Below are 27,047 nucleotides of genomic sequence, written 5' to 3'. Positions count from 1 at the left end.
GAGTGCTGGTCACCTGCACAGCACAGAAATGCTTCCTGCTGTTCAGAGAGAACCTCCTGTCCTGTGCTCCACTCTGTGCCCACTGCCTCTTGTCCTGGTACTGGGCACCACAGGAAAGAGCCTTGCTTAATTCCCTTTAAACCTTCAGATGTTTATATGCATTAATAAGATCCTGTCTGAGTCTCGTCTTATGTAGACTGAGCAGTCACAGATTAAACACCTGCCTTTTAAAAAAAAGGTATGAAAGGTATGACAAAGATGCCTTTTAAAAAGAGGTTTCTTGGCTGGATTACTTGCCCTTCCAGGACTTGCAAATCTGTACTGAAAGCAAACTAGCTGAGGATATGAAAACCTCTAACAGGTTTCAAAGGATGAGGAAAATTAAAATGAATGATATAAAGCAGTAAGAGAGCCTGTGTTTTTCACGAACATGATGAAGTAGGGCTGCTGATATATCAGTAAGCAGTGGAGTATGAGGTTCTACCGCTCAAAGACAGGGCAGAGATCAGCTGAAAATCACTTTTCAAGAAATCTGAACATTGTTTTTATTTAATGAGAGGGTAAGGAGGCCCCCAACTCTGCAAATCATGGGTGACACCACAATGCCGGCTTCTTGGCAGGCTCCGCACCGTGCAGCCCCACACACGAGCACAAGCCTTCCCCCTGCTACCGAAGGCAGAAACCGTGGGGACGCCTCAAGCATTGGAGAGCCAGCTTTCAGCTGCCCCATACCCTCTGCGTTCCCAAACACAGCTCCCCAGACGAGACAAGAAAGGCAGGAGCCAGCCCTGCGGATACCGGGGCCGTAGCCACCGCTACCCCCCGAGGCAGCAGCCGCCGCCCACCTCCTGCGCCCATGCGCGGCGGTGAGAGGTCGGCACCGCCGCCCGCCGCTTCCCCTTCCGGCCCTGCCAGGGCTTCTCGCAACATGGCCGCGGCGCCGGGCGGCCGGCCGGGCAGCCCCCTCTGGGCGGCAGGTGGAGGCGGGGGGCTGCGGGGGGAGCCGGGGCTCGGGGAGGGCTTTGGGGGATGCGGTGGGGGCTGCGAGAGGGTCCCGGAGGCGCGGGGGGAGAGGGAGGAAAGGAGGTGGCTGCGGGGGTTACTCACGGTGCCCTTTTCCTTTGCCTAGCGGTGGTTGCGTTCGCGCTGGCATCGTCAGGTGCGGTTTTTGTGGAGGACCTGGATGAATCGTAAGTGCTGTGTGTGTGTGTGTGTGTTGTGGTGTTAATTAAACGTTGGATGGCTTTGGGGGGATTGGAGGGGCAGAGGGGGAACACCAAGCTGGACCCATACCCAGACCGATGGCTCTGTGCAGCGTGTGGTTGTCCAGAAAGTTACACTGCAAAAAGTTCATTTCTTCCTTAAAATGAATGGCAGAAAGGCTGTGGCTTGCGTTTAGTGGTTGTCATCAGCTAATCTGGGGAATGTTTTAATTTTGAGGATTTGTTTTGAGGTGTTGTTACGGGTTCTATTTCTAAAAACGTTGTCAGGCTTTCTCGTGTTTATTCCACCAAATAAACACATTTTCTTGTGTTTTTTCCACCAAAAAAAGAAAGAACACTGTTGATCTGGTAGCCATCCCAAATTTTGAAGTTGATTGCGCTTCACTAAATTCTCCATATGCTTTTGCCATGTGGCTGCCACGGGGAGTTGGGAGGAGGGGTAAATGTGTGTTCATGCTTGGCCAGAAACGGAGGAGGAAAAAGGCAGGCTTGCTCAACTGGTCCACGGCTGCCTGAAGTGCCAGGTGTGTTCCAGCGTAAAAATGTGCTTTTGCAGCAAATGTAGCCCTAACCTGGTGAAAGTGTTGAAATGGGTACTCCTGGTTGTGTACTGTCTTTATTTGCTTCACTGTAGTAGTTCTGTGGCAATGTACTTACTGTTCCCACTAAAAACTAACTTAATGAAAATGAGTATAACTTGTTTTGGCCAGATCAGCAAGTTGGTCTGACGTACTAAAAAGCAGAGTGACTATTAGAGCGAAAATAGAAAGTATAGCAAGCATTTGCTATCAGAGAAGGCATTAGATAGCTGCTTCATGATAAGCTTAAGTCAGTCACAGGTGGTTTCACGAGGCTTCAGTCCATGATAAATTGCTTCATTTAGCTATGTGGTCAGAAAGCCATTCATTTCTGTTTTAAATGTACTGCTGATTCAGCTAGAGCAGATAATCGTGGGATCAAATGAGTTGCAGTGAAGTTATGGGGGAGGGAGTGGGCATGTATTGAAAGGGCATCAAAGAGAGATTCCTCAGCATCTCTGACTGGTGTTTAAATTGTTATGAAAGAGTAGCTGGAATGCAGGAACTGCTTCGAGTTGATTTTCAAAGCTTGTTTTTGTTCCATGCCTCATATTTTCATGTCTCATACTGAAGATAAAGAGACTAAGTGAATAAAGTAAAGTACATCTGCTCCCACATCATGTTCCCATGTCATGTTTCCACAGGTATAAATTTAAATGTAGTTGTTTGGAGTAAAGAAGCATAATTCTGTTGTCATGTAACTTTTGTGAAATATCTGATAAAAGAAAAGCCTGTTTTAGAACTCTTTTAATTTTCAACTATTTAGCTATACCAATGCCAGAGTTTACAACAGTTTGGAATATGAATTAAGTAGTAAGTTGTTCAGGATAATTTTTTCTTTTTAGCTAACTGGCAAATGGGGGGGGGGGAGAGAAGAAGAAACTGTGAGCAGTGAGTGGTAGAAGTTTCTAGTTTCCCAGTTTTGCAGATAGGAGCAAAAACTCCATATATCTTGGGTAATGAAAGCTTTTTTTAAAAAAAAAAACTTTTTTGGTAGTTGCAAATAATGCCTGCAAGTGCAAGCTGCAGGTCCCTTTCCCAAGTTTGTAGGACAGAAACCAACACGTAGCAGGAAATAACGGATGTGAATTACTCATCATCACCCAACTGGGTCATTAAAGGGATGCAAAGTTAGAGTGATGGTTCCTATCAGTTTATGCTAACCTTACTGCTGGCTGCCTCAGATCAGTACTCACCCTGTAATACTTAGTTGTTGCATTGTTATAATGAAGTAACCTGACTAAAAAGGAAGTATTTTTTGCTGTTTGTGAGGATGCTGTCGGAGCTTGGCCCAGGATCAGAATCATCAGAAATGGTGCAAGGGAGAGGGGGGAGTGGAAGCAGCGGCTGGGTTGGTTTTAAGTCCCTTGAAATTTTGGCCTTTGTCTTTATGGGGTACATACTTAAATGGAGGTGAGGGGACATTTGATCACGTAGTATTCCTCCAAATGTTGGGAGGTTGTACGTTTTTGAGACAAATCATTTTGTTTCAAGGATATGCAACACCTGTATCATCTTTCTACCAGTATGACTGTACCTGTGTCTGCTGGCTGCAAGAGGATTGCATAGGACAGTTAACAAGGAAACACTAAATTTTATTCTTGGGAATGTGTTTACATGCCTAGAAACAGCGCCTGTAGAAAATGCTGAAATACCTGTTTGTACAGATAATTTTTCTTCAACAGTGCGTATAGCTGCTTTGATACAGTCTAATAATTTAATCATTGACAAAAACAACTATCTGAACTCAGGCTAGTTCTGGTAATGTTACGCTTTGGATTTTAATTTCTGTGGATGTTGATGTTTTAACTAAATAGGTGCTGTTAAATCAGCTGTACAACTTAGACTACAATGCTTAGTTTTTTCTCATAGCATCTTAGGCCCAGTGAACGTGCTGGCAAAATTATTAAATTTCATTGGAATGTACAGTCTTCAGATGGTGCTTTTCTTTCAGTTTCTTGCTGTATACTAGTTTTATAAGACTCCAGCCTACCTTTCCAAATGCTTCAGTGTTCTGTACAATTTCAGTACTGTTTCTTGTTTCTGTTCTCCCTGTCACAATGACAGGAAGAGCAACTCATTGTAAATTCTTGTTTGTACATACTAAAGGTAATACTCCAAATGCAAGCTTAAGCCCAGTACCTGATGCTTCAGTAGCTTCTTTCTGCCTCTTGCATCATGACCAATTAGTTGTCTTCATAATTGGAAGGTAGCTGGAGCTTCATTAAAGTTCTCAAGAGATGCAAGGCTCTAACTAGTTTTCAGTAGTTCTGTAGCACGTTTTTAGTGAGATAATGTACTAAAGTAATCATGACTTTGAAATGTTGCTTTATTGTAGCTACTAGTTATGTTAGAGACTAAAAAATACCTTTTCCACTTTAAGTTTTGCAACCTTGATATTCCATCAATAAAACAAAAAAGGGTTCAAATTACCACCATAAGTTTTTAATTAAAAGTTTCAAACGTAATTTCTCTTAATTCTAGTTACTTTTATGAAAGCCCATCTTTTTATAACAAGAAACAACTTTACGTACAAAATGTAGTTTATTTAATTCTCAAAATAGAAATAGTTAAGTAATTAGATAATTTCCATGATTTTGTTGTAGTAACAACAGTGCCGTGAAATGTGTAAATAACATTTCAAGAGGTACCCAGGGATTTTGATGCATCATGTTCTATTTTTGTTTGGATTTTTTGCATTTAGCGACAGATTTGTTTTTGGTAAAGATAGTCAGTTCACTAAGATGTCCTTGCTCTAGCATTAAGAGTATTCAATAGTACCAGTGTATCCATGGTTTTCATCAGATTTATTTTCAAATTATTTATTTTCCATTAATTTTTTTCATTTAACTTTTATAAAAATTTAAACTGATAACACCTGTAGTAGATGAAAAGGGGCAGAGAGGTAGAATATTGAAGGAGGTTGAATTAAATTTGCTCTGCATGTAACACAAAAATAATTTAGCATACATTCAGTAAAGCTAAGATTAACAGTGCAAACCAATGTCTAGGAAAGTGAATTAGTTCCTCTACAAAAATGTTATCTATTCTGAATAGTTAACAGTATGCGGTGTTTAATATAACAAGAACAGCAAGAGAACACTTCTCCTGCTTAGGTTACATATCCTAATCAAATATTTTTTGAGGTTTTGGTATGTTTTCCGGGTTCTAGTTTCCTTTTGGTCTTGGCAAATGGTCGTAGAAGCATAATTGATTAAAAAAATAATTGTGCACATGCAGAGGCTATTTTAATGAAAAATAACTTTCCTCCTTTTCTACACCTTCTCCCCATTCCAAGAAAGAAACAAAACAAATCTATCATCTATAGTTTTATAACAGATTAATTGTAGACTTTTACTTCATTGCACACGCAGTTCATATATGTATTTGCAGATATATTAATATATATTCAGATATATTTTATTTTCTCCCCTTCTAGGTTTAAAGAAAACCGTAAAGATGATATTTGGCTTGTAGATGTGAGTATATGAGGAAAAATTTGAAGGCTTGCTCTTCATTTCATACCAAGCTAATAGAAATCAAAGCATAAAACGTATGATGTAGTAAGGCTGCTTCATCATCTGGAAATTCATTTGTATGTGGTGCAGAAAAATTACGTGACTGTTCTTTTGACAGGATGGATAAGCAATCTTCCTGCATTGTTCAGAATGAAACAGGATTTAGACTGAGTATTGAATGCAGACAGGCTTCATCCTATATTTTACAGTCCTTAAAAAAGGAAAGCAGATTGTCTAACACAGTGAGGAGTTAATTAATAACCTGCATGCAGAATTTTTTTACAATTCCATTGTAGCTACATCACCTAATTTGTGCTAGATATGTAGCACTACAGCATCAAATATATGAAAGGTTTCTTTCTTTCCAACATAGTTGGAAAGATAATAAAGATGTAATATTTGATTGGTGAAAACCATATATGCTGCTTCATGATTGATTAGACAAAATCCAGCTTTATCTGCTTGTGATCTGATCTTGTTATACATTGAAATTTACGTTAGAATCTTCTCTGAGAATTTTACTGAGGTGTTGTGGCAAGACATAGGCAGAAAGATAAAATGAAGTCTCCCAGGTCGCCCTGGCCTTGACAAAATGGGATTGATTTTACACTGTGTTTGTATAAAGGTGGTTCCTGAAAAAAATTAAATCCAGAGAGACAGCTTTGAGAAGTATGCATGTCCTCTTCCTTTTGGCAAATAAGTTCATATTCCTGGATAGATTGATTACATGATGTTTTAACTTTCCATAAATAGAGAAAAGTATTTCGAGAGATTTTTTTTTTTTAATAGATGCTACACAAGTGTTTTTTTTTAAAGAAGAAGTGATATAATAGTGCAGCAACTGAATGCATTCTTTTCAAACTTCTGCTTTCATACTAAAAGTATTACCAAATCATAAAAGCTCAGTTTGTCACTTCAGCTTTGTAAGTAACATGCAGGCTTACTGTCTTACAACTTTGTCATGGTTTAACCCGGCCAGCAGCTAAACACCACACAGCCGTTCACTCACCCTCCCCCATCCCTCTCTGGGATGGGGGAGAGAAATGGAAAGTGAAGCCCGTGAGTTGAGATAAATACAGTTTAATAAGACAGGAAAAGAATAATAACAATAATAATAACAATAATAATAATAACAATGATGATAATAGTACTACTACTAATAATGTGTACAAACAAGTGATGCACAATGCAATTGCACACCACCTGCTGACCGATGCCCAGCCTAACCCCGAACAGTCCGGCCCCCCTCCCCTGGCTAGCCACCCCTATATATTGTTTAGCATGACCCCAGATGGTATGGAATACACCTTTGGCTAGTTTGGGTCACCTGTCCTGGGTCTGTCCCCTCCCAGCTCTTGCTGCACCCCCAGCCTGCCCATTGGCAGGACAGAGCAAGAAGCTGAGACGTCCTTGGCTTAATATAAGCACTGCTCTGCAACAATTAAAACATCGGGGTGTTACCAGCACTCTTCTCATCCTAAGCCAAAACACAGCATTCCACCAGCTACTAGGAAGAAAATTAACTCTCTCCTAACTGAAACCAGGACAAACTTAAAGAAGAACACAGTTGGAAAATAAATCTTGCTAATGTGTCCGAGGGCTAATTAACTTCTCTATCTTTTTTTTTTTGTTTTTAATGCAATGTATTTCCTTCTCAGTTTTATGCACCTTGGTGTGGCCACTGCAAGAAATTGGAGCCTGTGTGGAATGAAGTGGGTATAGAAATGAGAAATATGGGCTCTCCAGTAAAAGTTGGGAAGATGGATGCAACTTCGTTTTCTAGTAAGTATTGTTTGGTAGGAGATAATGTCTTCGCAATCTAAAGATTTTGTGAAATCTAAATAATTCACCCTTGAATAATTCCTTCCAATATCAGAAGGAGGTGCAGCTGGGTACATAGACATGGCTATGAAGGAACATGAATGGTTAGCTGTAAATAATTTGTATTCCTGATGGGAATGTGAAGCATTGTGAACTGTCTGAACATTGGGTAGCTTGTCATCAAATGTTGAGTTGGAAACTAAATATATATAAAGCATTCAATAAATTTTGCCTCTGGTAGCTGTATGGAATGAGGATGCAGGTGGCACCTTATCGGGTGACAATTCTGTTGCTGTCAGTTGAATTTTTGTGCAGGTTTGACTTAGAAGTCCATTGAATATGATCAAAGGTAAAAATCATGCTTGGGTTTAGCATAGTTGCTGCTGTTTGCCTATACTGCATTCTTCATATCACCAGATGATGATGGTGTAAATAAATCTCTTCCATGATGCTGAGAAAATTTTAGCAATCTCCATAGCTGGAATGTTTTGAAAACCAAACCAAAAATAAAACCTGTCTATTCTGTAGTTTTTTCAACTGTGCTTTAAGAGCTCTTCAAGGAGAAATAATCTACGTAATGACAGCTCTTGTGATTGAATATTTTAATACACTAATTTGTTCTAGTTTTTAACAAAACAAATATGAGAGGAAAGGATCAGAATGAAATTGAGCACAGTCTGTGTGTTTCTCAGATTGGTCTTCCTTGAGTTAGGTGCAAGTATGTGAATTGCTAGTTTAATCTGTATTTCTTTGTAGTTAGGTTTTTGACCCAGGCAAACAATCTTAAGACACAATTTCTGAATTGTTATGCAGAGCCCTGCACACAGGTCTTCCCATATTTGCTCCTCTGGCATCTGGTCGGTAGCTACAGTATGTTTATGCTTAAAAGTATTTAATTTTTGTGCATTTTTAGTGCAGGGTTTTGGTGTTTCCCACCCCCACCCTTGGCAGGGAATTGTGGAAGTATTGTTAGAAGTTAGACTAATTCTAGATTTTTTTTATTTTAAGGGTGCTTATTTTAACTTCTGGAAAACACTGAATTGGCTGGAAGGTACTGTTTAAAGTGGCAGTTTGTGTTCACAACTGGGGAGGATATTACAAATTATATTGTAAATGACAAATGTGAGGCAAGGTGGGGGCTGGGGAAAAGAGCTGCAATTGTCTTTTTTTTAATCAATTTGCAAGCAGCAGGTAAGTGACTGATTGCTTAGAAAACCTATTTCTGGTGAAATTGGTTCTCATGCAATTTTAATTCTGGCATCTAAATCGGGAGTCTATGCTGGGAGCCTGCAGTACCACAGAAGGAGGTCCAAAATGTAATGAAGTTTCCTAACAGCAAATTTTGAAAGGAAATATTGAACTAATTGGTAGGTTTTTTGTTTATTTATGTGGCTTGAACAGTAAGCGCTGTTTAAGCCTTAAGTTAGGAGAGCAGGAAACACTTGGTTCAGTTTGGCATTAATGCATGTATTTCAGGTATTGCATCTGAATTTGGAGTGCGAGGCTATCCAACAATTAAGCTGTAAGTTGATGCTTCCCATTAAATTATTTTTAAGTTACCTTTCCTAAAACTGATCTAATAAAAGGAAGTGTTCTCTATTTAAAAAAAAAAAAAAGCACCATCTCCTCTTGATGATATTGATGATTTTGGCTGGGCTGTGTTTTGCTTTGAAATTCTAATCAAGATGCTTGATATTACTGAATTGTTTTTCTAAAAAAAAAAAAAAAAAGTTTAGCAAATTTGGAGTTCGGTTACCTTCTATTCCATAAGTAACTTTAAAAGTGTATAGAAATATATATCATATATATGATAAGAATGAAATATTAAAACGATTGTTATGCACCAATTTTTTTTTTTTTACCTTAAGAGTGATTCAGGCAGTAAGTACGTACCTAAGTCTTCCCGTTAATTTCTATAAGTTGCCGATTACACTTCCTTGTTCTTAATTATGACTCCCTTCTCTTAAGTGTTCCCAAAAATCTTACGTAATTGACAGCAGCGGTTATTGTACAGGGTAAAATATGAGAGCAGTTGTTTGGCAAGGGGCATATATGTGGCTTTTTTTCTCACTTAACTGACTGAAAAATTGATGGAGGATAATATATGACCTTTTTTTCTTTTATGTCATGTGCTTATAATATGTGGAGTGTATAGTCTAGTACAAGGTCATCTTAAATAAAGAGTTATTAATTTTAGCTACTTTTCACTGAATATGTTGGGCTTTTTAGCAGTTTATTGTTTAAGCAAATAGTGTTTATAATATATATTTGTTCAACTTAGGTTTCTCAAAAATGGTTTAGACATTTAGCATATTAATCTTTAGGGATGAAAAATTTATTGGTGTATAGAATCATAGAAAATTGGTTTAACGGTTGCTTTCTTCATGTGGATTTTCTAAACTTATTTGGATTCAAATAAAGCCCTGTTAGAATGTAGTAAATCTTACTTGAATACACTTACAGTGCAAACACATTGCATTCCCTGCCAACAAAGAATAACAAACTGACCAACACTTCTTGGAAGCTTAGTTTAGTAGATACGTTTAGAAGATTTTGCAGGTCATTTGGTACTTTTTGGTTATTAACAACAACAAAAAAAGTAATGCTAAATTTTTTTGGTTTATTTTTGTTATTGTATTATAAGCAAATGTTCCCAATGGCAGGTGTCTTTACGAAGTAAACGACTGCTGTGCACTAGGAAAAAAAAGTAATTACTTTTAGAAATCAGTAAGTTAGGTATTCTATAAACAAATTTTTACTCCATGATTCCATTAACGAATTTTTTTTTTTTTTTTTTTTTACTGATAACTTGTTTTGACTGATTATTTGACAAACTTGCTTATCACTTGCTAACAGATGACTAATAAAAGTGTGAAGATTGTATAATTACTCATAGAATAGAATCAGAGAATGGTTTGGGTTGGAAGGAACCTTAAAGATCATCCAGTTCCAACCCCTCTGCCATGGGCAGGGACACCTCCCAGTAGACCAAGTTGCTCAAAGCCCCATCCAACCTGGCCTTGAACACTTCAAGGGATGGAGCATCCACAGCTTCTCTGGGCAAACTTTTCCTCACCACCCTCAGAGTAAAGAATCCAAATCTACCTTCTTTCAGTTCAGAACTGATCCCCCTTGTCCTATCTCTGTATGCCTATGTAAAAAAGTCACTCTGTCTTTTCTTAAGCCCCCTTTAAGTAGTGAATCACCTTGCTTGACCTGTGGGGCTCTTTTGGTGCAGCCCAGGACGCAGTTGTACTTCTGGGCTGCAGGCTCATATTGAGCTTTTTGTCCACCAGAACCCCCAAGTTCTTCTCTGCAGGGCTACGTGTACAGCTATATTTTAGTTGGTTTTATTCTATTTTACAGAATCTGTAGCTTCTTAATATGTGTTCATTCTTTCCTTTTTGCCTTTCCTGTTTATCCAGCTTAAAAGGTGATTTGGCATACAACTATAGAGGACCTCGAACAAAAGATGATATAATTGAATTTGCTAATAGAGTAGCAGGGTGAGTATACAGTTCTGTAAGACTACTTGTGTAGGTTTTTTTGAGGTGGGCCAAAAATGCAATTAATTAAAAAAAAAAAGGCACTAGCATGAAAAGTTACATGCAATATACATGTAGTTGCATTTGAGGTTGTTGTTGAGTGGCATGAAGAAGGTGAATAGAGACTGACTAGTCATACTTGCACTTCTTTACGGTGCAAGAACTAAGAACTAGGGCTTCTCAAAGTAGTGAAAAACATGGGTAAAGGAAACTCATAGAAGCCAGAGACAAGGATACTGACCTAAATGTTGATTAATATATAGAGACATTACTAAGACAGAATCTTAGTAGTACTCATACTGAGAGGCCTTTGGGGAGAAAAAAGAATCAAGCTACTTCCTTTCATCCTTACATATCAAGATATAAATTCATCCATATGAATTTATATTATTAATTATTGTTGAGAATTCTGTAGTTTAGAAGTGTCTGTGATCTCTAATAACTAGAATTTTTAAAGAATATTTATTTCGAAGACTATATCCTCTGCCTGCTGTCCTTACATTCAGCAATTTTTCTCTCAAATGATCATACAGTTGGTAAATGGCTTGGGTGTTAACATCGTGACAGCGTTTTGTACGACTTTGTACAACTGACTTGAAATTTGTGTGTTATTTGAGGAACATAGCAAGTTAATTGGGAGGGTGTTTTCTGTTTTTAATAGAAACTGAAATAATACATTAAATGAATTTGAATAGGGAAATTTAGAAAAAGAATCCACCTGTGCATTTTCTTGGGGATTTCTATTTGGGTTTTTGCAGCTTGTAGAAACTAAGATTTTTTTTTTCTTTTCTTTTTTCTTCCCAGACCTCTTATCAGGCCACTTCCTAGCCAGCATATGTTCGAACATGTGCAAAAGAGGCATCGTGTACTTTTTGTGTATGTTGGTGGGGAATCTCCTTTAAAGGTTTGAAACTTGATTAAATAAAGTTATTTATTTTGGCTCTCCACAGACATAGTTTAAAATAATGTATAAAAAGTTTAGAGACTGGAGAAAGTACATGCTTGTAATAAGTGTTTTTATAATCTTTTGTCCTAACCATATTTTCTAATGAGTCATTGAAGATAAGGTAAGTTGCAAAGCATTCCTTTGAAGCATACTCAAAGTTGAGACATTAAAAAAATGTTTGTATTTTTTGCAGGAAAAATACATTGAAGTTGCTTCAGAACTAATTGTTTATACGTACTTTTTTTCTGCCTCAGAAGATGTGCTACCTGAGGTAAGCTGTTCAGCTCCTACTGTTTCCATAGAAATGGTAGAGCTTTCCTCTGTAGGTTCTGGTACCACAGAGATTGCTTACTACAGTATATTGGTCTTTGATAAATTTCAAACTAATTATACTAACATTCAGATTTTTTTTTGAGTCTGTATGAGAAAAAAAAATACAAACTAGGTTTGTCTACTTGATTTGTATTGTACAAATGACTTGTTCAGTAATATTTCTAAACCAGTTAATATAAAACCAGTTAATAAACTGGTTAAATCACATTTATAGTAAATCACAAACCTATTCAGAAATATGCATACTTCATTTCTGAGCTGACATAAAGCCCTTGTTGCTCCTGGAAGCCCTTTCACCAGCCACTTTTATAACTAGTTTGAGTGGGTGCAGCATGGTATGCCACTGGTAACCATGAGTATCAGGGAGTTCAGTGAAAAACAAGTTATTTCCAGTGTGTGCAATACAGCTGATAAAAACACTAGTCTGTCTAGTCTGCTGACTGCAGAATCTTACTGTAGCTCTTGGAAGATGGAGTTCTTTGGTGGAAAGGAAATAATTTTGTATTTAATCACAAGGGTGAAAAATTGCTACCACTGTTGTTAGTCTAATCATTGTTACTTAAGTGCTGAAGCAGAATCAAGAGGCTTTTTCATTTCTAGTTATCTCCAAATGGGATCTATGTCTGCTTAGAATTTGACAACGCATAACCTTGAAATTAGTTTCAGATTAGCAGAGTGTGAACTGGTGTATTTTTTATAGCCATCTATGTATTCCAATGTCTAGAATTAACCTTGCTCGTTAATATGAGCTATTACATAATAAGCTGATTTGTTTTTACATTTTGTTCCAAGAAAGATAATGCAGAATGATTACAGAACATGTCAATTAGTACTTGTGATACTGTTCTTATATTTCCAAGAAACAACAAATGTGTCTCTGTATTTCCATTAGCTTGAACCACAGGAAATATAGCCCAGATTTAGTGGGACACGTTATTAATGTTACTCTTCTACTATTCAGTATTGTTGACTGACCATTTAATAGAAGCAACTGTATTACAGCACAAATTGAGAGGAGAGAACAGTACAGGATTGATGGAACGCTCATGTTATGAGCTGTCTAAAGTTAATGTCAAACTTCAATAAAACTTGCTTCATGCTGTTGCAGATACTATTAAAAATCCTGCTTGGTTTCTAGTTTGTGAGACCTACCTGTCAAAAATAGTTTTATGTAGCATTACTTTGTGATAGTGGAAAATTGGGGGTGTTTATGTTTATAAATGTATACAGAATGTTTAAATGTACTTCACAATTTTCCACTGGGCTACGTTTCCATGCTTCTGAGATGATTGTTTAAAAAGATTTCTACTCTTCCGTGGATTAATTGAACATCTCTCTTTCAGTATGTGACCTTGCCAGAATTGCCTGCTGTTGTTGTTTTCAAAGATGGAACTTACTTTGTATATGATGGTAAGTAAAAGTGTACATTACCTTAAGACAAGATACTGAAAGCATATATGGAGAAACTGGAAGAAGCAGAATTTTTATGAAGGTCAAGTTGGGATGGTGGGAAATTTCCCAGTTTTGTGATAAATAACAGCTATTTCATGAAGAAATACGGAAAAAATTACTTACTGAACACAGTGCATTTGAGAAGGAATGGGTCTTATCAGTACTGAAGTAGAAGTTAAGGGGGTTACTTTGTGTTATTCACTGAGACACAGCTTCTAATATTACTGCTTTGCTGGCATTAAAACGCTTAAATATTTTCCTTCACTCACTGTCCAAATTAATTATATGAAAAGTAGAAGAAAACTGCTGCTGAAGAGGAGTCACGTAACACAGGTGTTGGGAAATTCAGATACAATGAAAAACGGTATTATATCTAAAAGGGGAGTTTACTGTTCCAAACATTTAATCAGATTATCTCTAAATAGTCTTCCTGACCATCATATCTTTCTCGTGGACTTAATTTGATTTGTACTCTACTTTAGTAAAGTAGCTTGTTGTGTCTTGATAATACAGGCTGTATATTTAGCACAGCAATTCTTCCTTTAAAAACTGAAGTAAAGCGATCCTGCCTTTATTCTCAATATTAAAATTTAGAGAGACTTAAATGACAGCTTTGAGCATATGTGACTTTTGTGACTTTTGTGTTTGTGTTACTTATATATTGGTAGTGGGAAAGGATCAGGCAACATAACATTTCCCTAGATAACTGATCAAGCATGCACAGAACAGTTGAACTTTCAGTCTGTTCCTTTTCTGTCTTTTCCGTTTCTGAACGGAAAAAGCCGCAGCTTTTTCCAAGCGCCTCCCAAAAAGAAGTGAAGGGGGTGTGAGCTGTTACTGCAATAGCTGATGCACGATTTTAGGTGGCATAAACTATTCTGACTGGCTTGTTCAGCTTGCAGACTGTAGAAAGTCCACCTGAGAATAATACTGTTCTGAAATACCAGTGACAGAATGCCTATCATATAGATAAAAAGGGGATGTGTGTTTTAAGCTTACTTTTTCTAATCTATTTTGTAAAAATTTTACTCATAAAGGACTAGAAATGTACTGTTTGCATAATTTGATTTATACCATAACAGATTGGATAAAGTTATACGTCTAACACGTTATGAGAGGCTGGATAAGGTTGTATGTGTAATTGTTACAATTGAGAAAAAAATTGAAGATCTCAGTGAAAGGAAATGGTTTAGCAAAATTCACTTCTAAGTTCTGGCCTCATCTGTATTTTTTTCCACAGTAAGGGATGTAGCTCTGTGGGAAGCTTTATATTTGAAATTGCATGCTACAGTCTTATGACAGTTCAGCATTAACCTAAAATTAGTGATGATTCACTCTACCCAATGTTAGGATTTAATGCAAATTTATTTAATATACATTTATATATGTATGTGTGTAAATCTGTGCATCATGTTTCTTTATGGGTCAGAACATCTAGCATTTGAAATTACAGTCTTCAGTATAACTGATTGTGAATTTCATGTAAATATTTGTGTTTATATTCACAAAGCTGTTAATGGATGTACCTTTTCTGGACTCCTCTGTTTCATTTAATGTTCACAAACATTGCTTTGTGTATTTTTGTATCTCTTCTCTTAGTCTGAAACTCTTCTTAGGGTTTTAAACTGTTCCTGTCTGTACTGAGTCACAGTTGTCTCCTAGAATAGTATCGTTTATCCTTGACATGACCAAAAAGTAGTCATCAAATCAATTTTTCATACTTTTTATTTAACAATTGAAAATAGCATGAGAAGTTTTAAAACTGATATGTCTAATAATGTGTCTAACAACAACAAAAAGAAGTTTGCATCTGCAGTGCTGACATTATTTCCATGGGTAAAACTTTGACATTTATTGTGCGGAGTTACAGCCTAAATCTTCGGTAGAGTATAGAAAATACTTAAGTATTTCTCTGCCTTTCACTTCTTTTGGAATCTTTGGGAGGGAACAGGGAGGCAGTTGAGATAAAGTCAGCTGGTCATTGGAGCATTTTAGCAATGAATGTAGCTTATAGTAAACTTAGTATTCTGATTAATACTAATAATTTAGGAATGAGAGCATACTGCTCACCTGGCATTAATAAATCCAATTGCTCACCTTACCAAAAAAAAAAAGGTATTTGTTAATTCATGATGTGTCTTTAATTTCTAGCATTATTTATTTTTTAGAATATGAAGATGGTGATTTGTCATCCTGGATAAATCGAGAAAGATTTCAAGGTTACCTTAATGTAGATGGCTTTACATTATATGAACTTGGAGATACAGGTGAGATGCTGCTACATATGAAGTCTGATCTCTGAAACTGAACTTAGGCATTAAGGAAAAATAAAGACCACTAAGAAACAGCACTAAAATGAAAAACTGCTTGTTCTGAAAGTTAGAATTAATGATGTCTGCTGTTTTTTGAAGTTAGTTGGACCTTTTCTACTAACTAGAGTCTTCATCCAAAGCCTGCACTAGTCCTTTACTCACAACATAAAGTATGTCTAACCCTGTGGTATTCACAAAAGCTAAGTAAGGCTTTTAATTTAACAGCAGCGTAGGTTTTGCATGAATCACAGAATCACAGAATTTCTAGGTTGGAAGAGACCTCAAGATCATCGAGTCCAACCTCTAACCTAACACTAACAGTCCCCACTAAACCATATCCCTAAGCTCTACATCTAAACGTCTTTTGAAGACTTCCAGGGATGGTGACTCCACCACCTCCCTGGGCAGCCTGTTCCAGTGCCTAAAAACCCTTTCAGTAAAGAAGTTCTTCCTAACATTTAACCTAAAACTCCCCTGGCGCAACTTTTAGCCCATTCCCCCTCGTCCTGTCACCAGGCACTTGGGAGAACAGGCCAACCCCCACCTCTCTACAGCCTCCTTTAAGGTATCTGTAGAGAGCGATAAGGTCGCCCCTGAGCCTCCTCTTCTCCAGGCTGAATGAATTATATGTTAAGTCTTGGAATACTGACAGCTTTATGAACGTACTTTAAAATTTTGAATGTGGATTAACTCAGATGTGTGTCTGATTCGGATACCTTTAGAGTAGATATGGTGAGGAAGGAAGACTACCAAGTGCCAGAATGGACCTCTCTCTGTTTCAGAATATTTTAGCATTTCTTTGGTAAATTTTTTTTTTCAAGTTAAGTGAGAGCTTTGCATCCAAGTGAATTCTGGAATGATTTCTACTGCTTTTAAAGGCATGCATACACTGAAGTAACAGAAAAAATGCTATCCCTGTTGATTATTTCCAGGTCAGGATACCTTATAATTTACCTCCCATTTAAGAAGAAGTTTATATTCAGTGCATGCACTGAATTGTTTGAGGTTTTCAAGGTTATAAAATGTCTATGTTCTTATATGTTTGTGAAAAAAAGTTATACCTATTTCAAAGACTATTTGCAGAAATGTTGCAGTATTTTCCATCTGAAAACGTGTGTGCGTTTTTAAATGGTTTCAAGCATTCTATTCCTTATTTTAGGAAAACTTGTGGCTATTGCAGTTATTGATGATAAAAACTCTTCACTGGAACATACCAGGTACAGAATTCAGTATTGGTGACACTGGGAGAAATGTGCTTGTATGATGGAAAACTACTTCATTGATTTACAGGATTTTGGAAGTTTTAGTATTTAGAAATGCTAGGTTAAGTGGAAGGTTTTAACTTGTGAATGTTCTCTAGCATAGAGACTTCAAGCATACTGACTTGACTCAATTTATGGCTCTGAAGCTCATGTGGATTTTCAGGGTGGTGATGCATGTTTCAGGATCACTCTTCTCCCACTTACCAGTGAGATCATAGGAACAAACAGTGATTGCATAGTCTTTTAACATGGAAGACAGTACTTGAATGCACATAATTTTGAGATAAACTTGGTGAAGTTAAACAAAAGACTTCATCTCAGTTGCATTAAAATGAGTTTAGTGATGGTTGACAATTAACTTGCAGAACTTGCATCCAGAAAAAAACATTTTCGATTGAGTTAGAACTTGCTGAAGAGACGAGGAAAAACAAGACATTCCTCTGTCTCTGATTGCACATGTAAGAAAGCTAAGAAAACACTTAACCATAGTATAACTTAAAACACTTAACCATAAACCATATATACTATTTTCCCAGGTCATCTGTGTTGTTTTTTTTACAAGGTGGTTGTTTTAGAAGGTCATGGAGCAAAACAGTATGATAGTCTTTTTCTAATGTTGATGTTATGTGGTAGATAGCCTTTCAACCCTTTTTAAAAAAAAAAAAAAGGCAAGATGAACAAGGTGTTTTCTTTGTTTGAGGGGTAGGGAATCCGAAGTACTGAGGAGATACTATTCCCCACTTATTCGGGAAATCTAAGTATTTGGATTTTACTGGATTTTCAGTGTTGTTTTTTCATTTTTTTTCCCCTCCAGACTAAAATCTATTATTCAGGAAGTTGCTAGAAATTATCGGGATCACTTTCACAGGTATGCACACATTTCTACAATATCTTCATTTAACTTCAACATTAACCCTTCCAAGACGGTTATTTTTTCACCTGAGAAATGTTACAGTATCTGTCTTTTAAAATTATAAGCTGATTTCAATAAGACCAGTCCATTAACAGTGTTTTGGCTGGCTGATTGTCCTGCAGCGTAGTCAGTTTTTTTCCATTATATTGCTGAGTGTGTGCTCTCATCTTGAGTTACAGTTATTTAAACACAAATTTACTTTGATGCTGAAATCCATTATTCTGTTTTGTTTCTTTTTATTATACATTTCTTATAGGGATTTCCAGTTTGGCCATATGGATGGAAATGATTACATTAATAGCTTACTAATGGAGTAAGTAAATTATTATTTCAGTATTCTTTCTGCTTATATTTGTTGCTAATTAAATATAACTTAACATATCCTTCTGAAGAAGTGGATTTTCATGGAATAAAAAATTTATTTCCTCAGAAGTCAGTATATAATATAGTATCAGTTGTTTGTTAAATTAAAGCTACATAATTTAACGTTAGAAGTTTGGCCTTCTGGTACTGCTGATTGTCGGTGTTCATCTTTTAGGTTTACTTTCTTAAATAAACTATTAGAACTATTTTTTTTTTTTCCCTTCGGTTAAATTTACAGGACACTAGCAAAATCAAAAGTTATGTCAAGCTTTAACAGGACATATAAATGTTTATTCATTAGCTATGTTTTTTATTTCTGGAGAGGCACATTCATTCTTATTGGTGCATTTTTAAGGCTGATGTTTAAGCGGCTCTTGCTTTATGAGCCATTGTTTTCTGAAAAGCAGTTGAATGAAGTAGAGGGTTTGCCTGAAGTTGTATAAGATGTCTTCCTAAAACCACAGATAGGCGTCTTATTTGTTCAGAAGCTGGCATTGGAATATCAGTTAACAGATACTGTTAATTCCTGTTTTCACCATGGATTTGAGAGTTGAAATGGCACACAAACATGTATGTGTAGACAAGCAGTATAAATGTATAAATGATTTTGTATGCACCTGGTATGTAATTTTTACCTTTTGAAATACCTAAATAGCTTAAGATGCTTCACATTTGCCCTTATTTTCCAAAAATACGTAATTGGAGAGTGAGGTCGCCTTGCATTTATTGTTGACCACTTCTTCTACTCTGGCCTTCTGAGTGAAGGAAGAGGGTAACTGATTGCTATACCAGCTCTGTAGTGGGAGAGTATTCCAAGCCCCATTCCGAGAGATCAAAGCTCAGAGCCTGAGTATCTGCTCTAGTATGCAGTGTCCGTCTTACACAGTGTCTGTCTTCTTGTATCTGTCTGATCTTGTAGCTGTTGCGGATGCTAGATCTAAGACCACAAGAGGACTACAAGGTCAGAATAACAAACTGAGATAGATACTCAGATATTCCATTCTAAACTGTGCAAATGTGTTTGTGCCGCTAAAAGTTCTAGGAAATAAATGGAGAATCTTGAGGCACTAGGTCTGTATTTCTGTGATTCAGATTAGTACCTGAAGAAAAGTAATTTGAAAACAGCTGTGTCTAAATTGAAGTTAAGTGGTGTGATTATTGATATAGTGCTTTCTAGTTGCCAGAAACAAGACCCTCTTCACTTCATTATTGCCTTGCCTATGCAGGCTCCGATGTCTGTCTGCTGAGATGCCTCAGCTTGTTTATCTGGCATAAATGTTTGTTTTTCTGGCAAGGAGATACGGAGGGTTATTTTGCTGATTCAAAACAAACAAACAAAAAAAACAACACCGTGTCTTACTGTGTGGTCTGCTGAGTACCAGAACTGATGTACAAAGGAACTAGGGAGGGAAATGAGTTCCCTAGGAACAATAAAATGAAGGGAAAGAAGGCAGAACTGCTATTCACAGCAGAAGTGATCTGTTAATAATTGCTAGATCTGTTCAACTGGATTGTCTAAGTTAATCTACAAAATGCGTGAATTTACAATTTGTTGTGGTTTTCTGGGGAAGTTGCTGTTAACAGGCTTTTAGTTTATTTTCTGAACAAAACATATGCATTTCCAGCATGATTTAAAAGCACTAGAAGAAAGCAGTAAAATCTTCAGTGATACAAGTGGTTCACATGGTTACCTGAATAATTTGAGTAAAAGGTTATTGCCAGTCCTTCAGTTTTCCACTAGATGGCAGCAACTGGAAACAGGTAGAAAAAGCCTCTGGGAGCACAAGGAATCTATTGCAGAATATGTTTTTATTCTTGTAGATGTGCACAGCAACAAATTCCCTTTTTTCACAAAGCACAAAATAATTCCACCAGTAGTCCCTGGTAGAAATACACTTATTGATTTACCTATAACTCCACTAGTAGATACTATCATTTATCTCTCTCTTCAGCAGTGGATGAGAATGCTTCTGTTGAGTTAAAAATAATAGTACTTAAAACTGTGCACAAAAGAAGAAAGCAGAATATTAGGTCTTTTACTGAAAGAAGAGATGCATCTTTGTGGAAGCTGAGGTACACAGCATCATTGTAATGTCAGCTATAGGTGTCTTGGAATTCCTCAGCTCCCTTCCTGATTCTGTGATCCTCAGCAGTGATTATGCATGTGAATGTAAATTGATGACTAATAGTGGTTTAAAAAATCTGTAGTTTGTCTGTTATATCTAAAAACTATGTAATAGAACTTCAGTTGGTATGTCTTCCTCTCTTGACTTGACACACAGAATTTGATTGATTAGAGCTGATCAACCGGGACTGAATTTTTGGATTAAAGTTTTACTTTTGTGCACTAAAGTAGTGTGTTCTACTAATAGTACATTTCAAATGCAAAGCTACTGTGAGATCTTACTAATGGGCAAGTCACAAGCTATCTGATTTACAATCACTGTGGGCATGTAAAATACAGTAAGCTTCAGTAGCTTCACTGGCACAGATGAGAAGGAAAAATATTGAGAAACATCCTTGTGCCGTTAAGTTCCTTCTTCCTCCTTGTCTTTAAGGAACTGGTATTAGGAACTCACGTGAAGAGAATATTAATGATGTAGAATGCCATTGAATGATGTAGAAATTTGAACTGCAATGTTGTAGGCAGTATTTCTTTAAATCTCTAACCTTCGTGTTTTATGTTTCCAGTGACTTGACAATCCCTACTATTGTTGTTTTGAATACCTCCAATCAGCAGTATTTTCTACCAGATAGGCACATTGAGAATACAGAAGACATGGTTCAGTTTATTAACAGTATCTTGGATGGCACAGCTGAAGTAAGTCTTCATTGTGACTTCAAATGTGTGGCTGGTGTTTGTTTAATTAGATGTTAAAGTAGGAAAACATTTTGGTTACTCTAGTTGCCATGTCGTGTGTTTCTTCCTGTTCTGCCTTCTTGTCTTGGGTGCTGTAAATAAATGCATGATTCTTAGTTCTTGGGGAGTGCCTTTGCTCACAGTTCTGACTGTAGTACCTCAGGTAGAAAGCCAGAGTGGCTTTATTGCATAGAGCATAATGTTAACTTCTCTTGATTTCTTTTACTGTTGTTGGTAAATGGTGAGCTTTTTATTCTTCTCCTGTTTTGCCTTTAAATATTTATTTAAAATTTCTCTGGACTGCATAATTGAACTTTTTTTTGGCGATGAATTAATAAATTCAGTAGCTTGATGAATGGTAGGTTCAAATTCTAAAGTAGTGGTGTATTTCTGCATATTTCAGACACAAGTTTACTACTCTAACTGCTCTACATAATCTTTCAACAAACGTCATCAATCCCCACGGAATTGATGGCTCGGTCAATTTTTTCTTTTAATGTTGACAAAACAAACTTAGGTTGCCTTTACCTGCAGTGGACTGTAAATTGGGCAGAAGGCTGTGTTATATGGATGAGGAAAGATTGTGGATCAGAGCTCTCATTTGTGCTCACAGAACAAAGCCTGCAATGAAGGAAGACAGTGCTAACAAATCATTTGGCTGACTTCTGGAAGAAAAAGCCTGTGCTGGTTTAAGACAGTTCACTTTGTGTTGAATACTTGCTTTATTAGCTGAATCCCACATTGTGCTATACAAGTAGTTTTAGGTTACTGGATGGTGTAATGACAAGCAAGTCCGTAGGCTGTTTCAGCCATACAGAGTACTTTGGTTTACTTTGTCTGACAAATTGATGTAGCAGCATAATATGGGTAGACTTAAAATGTGCTTGCTATTCATGACTTTACTGGCCATGTTTCCAGTTGCAAGGCGAGGAGTATTCCAGTAACTTATTTGGTGGCTCTTTGTTCTTCAGTTCTCACTTCTTTAATACTTTTAATTTTTAGTATTACATTTTAAAATTCTGAGTTATGTTTTTATTACATTTGTTTAACTCTATTTAAATATGTCCTTACAGTGGGAACAACAAGTTAAAGTATTTTTTTTAACTTCGAGAAATTCTGTGTTTGTGATGCCTTGTGTTTTTGTCATAATATCCGTTATGTCTTGTTTAGCGTATTTCAGCTAGAATGATTAAAGTTCTGTCTGAATTCACATCTTGTACATGTATGTGAGAGGACTCATACAGGATGTGATTTCATTTAAGCTGGTATCCATAGACCGAAATGGCATTACTTCAGCTGTGTTGAGGCCCAAGAGATTGTATAGCTTTTGAGGAATGACAGTCTTTAAAGTATGCTGGTAAACTAGTATATAACACACACTTTCTGAACCACAGTGAAATTTTGGAGGAGTATAACACTCCTATCTCCCTTTCTTAGGAGGTGTTGGAACCTTGTTCCTTTCTGTATGGTCCTAGGTTGCTTTCTTTGAATCTTTCATTTTTATTTGTAATTTTGGAGGAGTTGGGTCAGCATCACGCTCTGATTAGTTGACTTGCTCCAAAATGTAAATTTTCATACTATGTGTTTCTCCAGCATGTTGAGAAAGGTGAAGATTCATCCTGTTCGATACACAAATTACCTTCAGACTCATATAGGCTCTGCTAAGTTAGATGGTAGCACAGGTAGAGTCTATCATTGCTAGACAAAAGCTTTTTTTAATTACACCTGTATATATTTTTGTTGCTTCTTAGAAAAATCTAACTGCTTCTGTCCATAAATAGATATCCTTCAGCTGCAGGAAAGTTCAGAAGATCTCTGCAATTCTGTAATTGTTGCATTGGAACAGTTGGTAATTTCTTCTAGTGTTTCTCTATGGTGAGATGTGTTAGAGTGACAGTTGACTTGTAACCTATTGTATAAAACAATTGTGAGAGAATTTTTTGAGGCTGTTGAAATATTTATCCATGCTTGAAAAGTTGAAGTGTCTGGGCAGCATGAGATGCAAGAATAATTACTTTTCATTTCCTTCTAAAGGGAGTTTAAGATTGCAAGGTCTGAAGAATGAACTTTTGGAATCATAACTGAAAAGTGTCAGCAGTTCTGACATAGTTGCATTTGAAATTTCAGGCACAGGGTGGTGATGGAGTTCTACAACGAATCAAGAGAATAATCTATGATGCCAAGTCTACTGTAGTGGTAAGTTTTATTTTTTGTAACAAATGGTAATGTTGTCAGTAATGATGCAAACCTTTTTCAGAGAGTTTAGAAATACTTTATATAAACTTGTTCCAAGTTCCTATATGCACATGTGCATGCACACGTAATATATGTGAAGTTTAAGCCTAATTAACTTGATTAAAGTCTGAATAGTATTTTCCAGTGTGTTAAATGTTGAATATATGTGACTTCATTTTTTTCACTTTTTTCTATATTAAAGTATGACATATATTTTAAAGGATAGAACGAGAAGAACTCAAAATCTTTTCCTTGACCTTCTTGTCTTCCTTTGACTGAAAGTAATAACACTTTAATGTTCTGAGAAATGTTACGGTTTCAATTTAATTAGTTAGGGCACAGGGGAATTAAACACTGTACTTGATGTGGTTTTGAAACAAATATTTTTATAATTCTTAGAGGTTAGCAATGCTTAACAGCATTTTATTGGGAAAATGTACATAAATTTGTTTCTTCATTTGTGTTACACAAACAAATGTGCTGTTACAATCTAAATTGTAACTTGTATGTTTCTTTATGTAACTTCCAAACTTCTGTCTGTGCAGCGTTCAGGCATCAGTTTCTGAAACCAAAAGTCTTCCTCTTGTTCAGTGAAGTTTTTCAAACTACTCTTTAATAGAAAGCACTCTACTAACAGTGTTTCTCAAGAGGATTTGTGATGACTCAAACCAATCTTTTAGAATGAGGCACAAATACGAGTTAAAACTGGATGCTTTAAAGTGTTATTTTAATGCTATTAAAACAATTGTTTATCAAGCTTCAAACAATAAAATATGTAGTTGGCATGTTAACGTTAATCATCCTATTGGAATGTTGTTGTATCAGTTCTAAGACTTTTTATAAACTTATAGTAGGAATAGTTAAAATGACACCGCCTTTCTGCAGCAAGCTTATTCAGTTCAGATGTTTCTGAATAAACATACAGAATAATAAGAGATAATAATAATGTGGTAATTTTGAATGTTTAGTGAAAGTTTTTTTTGACTTCAAATTTGTGTTCCAAACAGTCAGTGTTCAAGAGTTCACCACTTCTGGGATGCTTTCTCTTTGGGTTGCCCTTGGGTGTCATCAGCATTATGTGTTATGGAATCTGCACAGCTGATACAGATGGAGGGGTAGATGAACATGAGACAGCTAAAAAGGAGAACAGTGATCGGGAGCTCACAGATGAAGGCAGTGAGGAAGAACAAGAAGAGGAAAAGAACGAAAACTATACAGAACTTTCAGATGGAGATCTTAAACAGAAAGACCTATCGGAAAAGAAAAAAGACTAATTAATCAAAAAATTCTCTAGAATTTTCAAATAGACTTATTTATTGAAGATAGTCATTTATTGATGATCTTCATGTAAGAGGACCTTTTTGTCTGCATCATGGTAGTTTTGACTTGCATGTGTTCAAATTTTCTCAGATATTGACAGGAAAAAAAACCTGAAATATGGATGTTTTTTATTGTCTTTAACGATTATCAAAGAAGGAATTTGCAGGTACGATTTGACACTTTTTGTTTTGGAAGGTTTGGATTATTCATTTCCAGAACAGCAAGATAAAGATAATGCAACTTGACCTCAGTATATGTGATGAGCTACTAATAATATAGCCCAGCTAAACGCTGATAAAATTACGGCTGAATACAAAGAAAGTTTAAAAGAGACCTGTAAAGTCTTTCAGAACCTGATAGCTAAAGATAACTTAGAGTTTTTCTAGGAAGTCTCATGTTCTACCTGTTGCACATTATTTTTAAAAAATATTTTATCAAGTTAAATATAAATTGCTATAAATTAGAGGACTTTTATAATGTACTAATATAATTATTGGCAGTCAATAAAAGTTATAATGAAAGTTATAATACACAGATGCATGAGTTGAAAGTTTTGTTACCATTGTAAAGAAAAAAAAGTCTAAGGAGATCAGGAATTTTTTTTTTGGAAAAATGCCATGTGATTTTGAGTCAACCCTTTTTCCTCAACCCTTTTTCCTTTTGGGAGGAGAAAAAAAGAGGAGTTCATAGAATTTTGAATAGCAGGTATCTAAGTTCTTTCATTTCTTTCTTTTCTCTCTATGAATTGCCTTTTTTCATTTTTCCATTTTATTTGCGTAGTTGGTTGTAAAGAATAAGTTGAGTTCCTTGCTTTTCAATGGTTTTTTAAATCTGCAGAATACTTTATGTAGTTTTAGCATGTATGTGAAGAGTGAGATGCTTAAAAAATGTGCTTTGAGTCGTCTTTTACTTGATGTAGAGTTGTGTTATGTTTTTTTTTTTAAAAAAAAAAATTAAGGACAAACCTGTAAGCTTCCTTGGACTTCAGCACAAGTCATTGCTAATAATCAAAATGCTGGACTATTAAGGCAATAAGATGCTTTATTCGTCTCTTTTCATAAGTTTTCAAGTACAAATGGATTATGTTTAATTTTGGCTCAGGATGGAAACCTGTGGCTTTTGACTAAAAAAATGAAAGTGGTCAGTGCAACACCACTGTTCATTCCATAATGTATAATTTAAAAAACAAAACAAAAAAAAACACACACCCAAACCTGAATTCTGCTGCACTGCGAGGAAGTGTTTCAACTGTGAGCTTTCATTATTGTGGTTATTTTTGTGTTTATATTCCAAGTCGTATCCCAAGACCTTGCTGAGAAATCTTCTGAGATACAGACATAAGAATTATAAATACTGTGTAAGAAGTAGATCACACTGGGATCCATTACAATTGTAACATTCAACTGCAGGAGTCAAGACAAAAACATGTATCTCAGTCACTTCTTAATTGTATTATCAATCAGATGTGTACTGAACTATTGAAAATTTAGCTTGAAATGTACTGCCATTTTCACCAAATCCTTTTCTCAGCTGTATTCAACAAGGCATAGGGAAAAGAAGAGCATCATATACTGGGTGTGTCAGAAGTGATATGCAATTAAGAGATTTACTGTGGTCATACAAATAGTTTAGAATGCTATCTGAGGGAAATCTGACATTTTCCTTTTTTTTCTTGAATCTCAAAAGGTTTCATAAAGCAACTTCACTGTAGTAGTTTCTTCAAATTCATGAAATACTGCTGCTTTTTGAATTCAAGTGTAAGCCTTTTGTTTTTTTCTATAATAAAAACATATAAAAGTGCTTGCTTCTTTTGCTTAATTTGCACTGTGTGAACTTCAGATGTTACGTATTCTGTAGGAGGCAGTATTTCCTGGAACTCCTTTTAAACATACTTTAGGCCTAGAGTAACTCAGTTCAGAAATGCAGCTGGCAGCTTTTAAAAAGAACAATCAATTCAGCTTGTCTGATATCTTCTCTTAAATATTTTGAAAATGTTCTCCAGATAAAGGAGTGAATAGTTTATGGATCTGGGATGCTCACTAAATAAAACAAATGCATTTTTGAAAAAAAAAAAAAAAAAGTACCAATTCATTCTATTAGCATACTTGCAAATTCCTATAGCAGTTTCTTTATCAAAGGGAACTTGAGGTAACTCTTCTATTATACATGTACATTTTGGAAAGAAATGATTGAGGGTAGTCCTGACACTTGGTCATGTGCAATCCATTACTGCTTCAGTGTTTGGGTTGTCTTGACAGATGCTGTCCACACTGTGGTGCTCACTGCTTAAAGGATGGCATAATTATATTTTGATAGATCTGATGTGTTGAAGCTGCACAGAGGAGCTTAATGTTCACAAAATCTAA

The 27,047-nt window shown here is 36.2% G+C and overlaps 1 protein-coding gene across 3 annotated transcripts; it reads left to right on the top strand.

Annotated features, from left to right (window-relative positions):
• Window positions 1–827: 827 nt before the first annotated feature.
• TMX3 (thioredoxin related transmembrane protein 3) lies at window positions 828–26,481 on the top strand. Of its 3 annotated transcripts, XM_027451915.3 has the most exons (16): window positions 829–977; window positions 1,130–1,190; window positions 5,241–5,280; window positions 6,978–7,101; window positions 8,617–8,662; window positions 10,566–10,646; window positions 11,490–11,589; window positions 11,825–11,902; window positions 13,308–13,374; window positions 15,585–15,683; window positions 16,888–16,945; window positions 17,805–17,858; window positions 18,160–18,216; window positions 20,958–21,087; window positions 23,254–23,322; window positions 24,369–26,481. In XM_027451915.3, the coding sequence occupies exons 1-16, from the start codon at window positions 857–859 to the stop codon at window positions 24,633–24,635; spliced, it is 1,452 nt and encodes a 483-aa protein (XP_027307716.2). In that variant the 5' UTR covers window positions 829–856; the 3' UTR covers window positions 24,636–26,481. The 3 variants fall into 3 exon arrangements, with proteins under 3 accessions (XP_071890901.1, XP_027307716.2, XP_027307717.2); XM_027451916.3 differs by lacking the exon at window positions 5,241–5,280 and having other exon boundaries at window positions 909–977; XM_072034800.1 differs by lacking the exons at window positions 20,958–21,087; window positions 23,254–23,322; window positions 24,369–26,481 and adding an exon at window positions 20,534–20,570 and having other exon boundaries at window positions 828–977.
• Window positions 26,482–27,047: the final 566 nt, after the last annotated feature.

The sequence above is a fragment of the Anas platyrhynchos genome, chromosome 2 (assembly GCF_047663525.1).
Source record: "Anas platyrhynchos isolate ZD024472 breed Pekin duck chromosome 2, IASCAAS_PekinDuck_T2T, whole genome shotgun sequence".
In the NCBI taxonomy this organism is placed as follows: Eukaryota; Metazoa; Chordata; class Aves; order Anseriformes; family Anatidae; genus Anas; species Anas platyrhynchos.
Note: the sequence above shows the minus strand (reverse complement) of the source record. Positions and strands in the feature narration are given on the sequence as shown.

Excerpts from the sequence above, each read along its gene's own strand:
- TMX3 (XM_027451915.3), top strand. The coding sequence starts at position 857 with ATGCGCGGCGGTGAGAGGTCGGCACCGCCGCCCGCCGCTTCCCCTTCC. Across the intron at positions 15,684-16,887 it reads ATATGAACTTGGAGATACAG|GAAAACTTGTGGCTATTGCA; the intron begins GTGAGATGCTGC and ends TCCTTATTTTAG. Across the intron at positions 16,946-17,804 it reads TCTTCACTGGAACATACCAG|ACTAAAATCTATTATTCAGG; the intron begins GTACAGAATTCA and ends TTTCCCCTCCAG.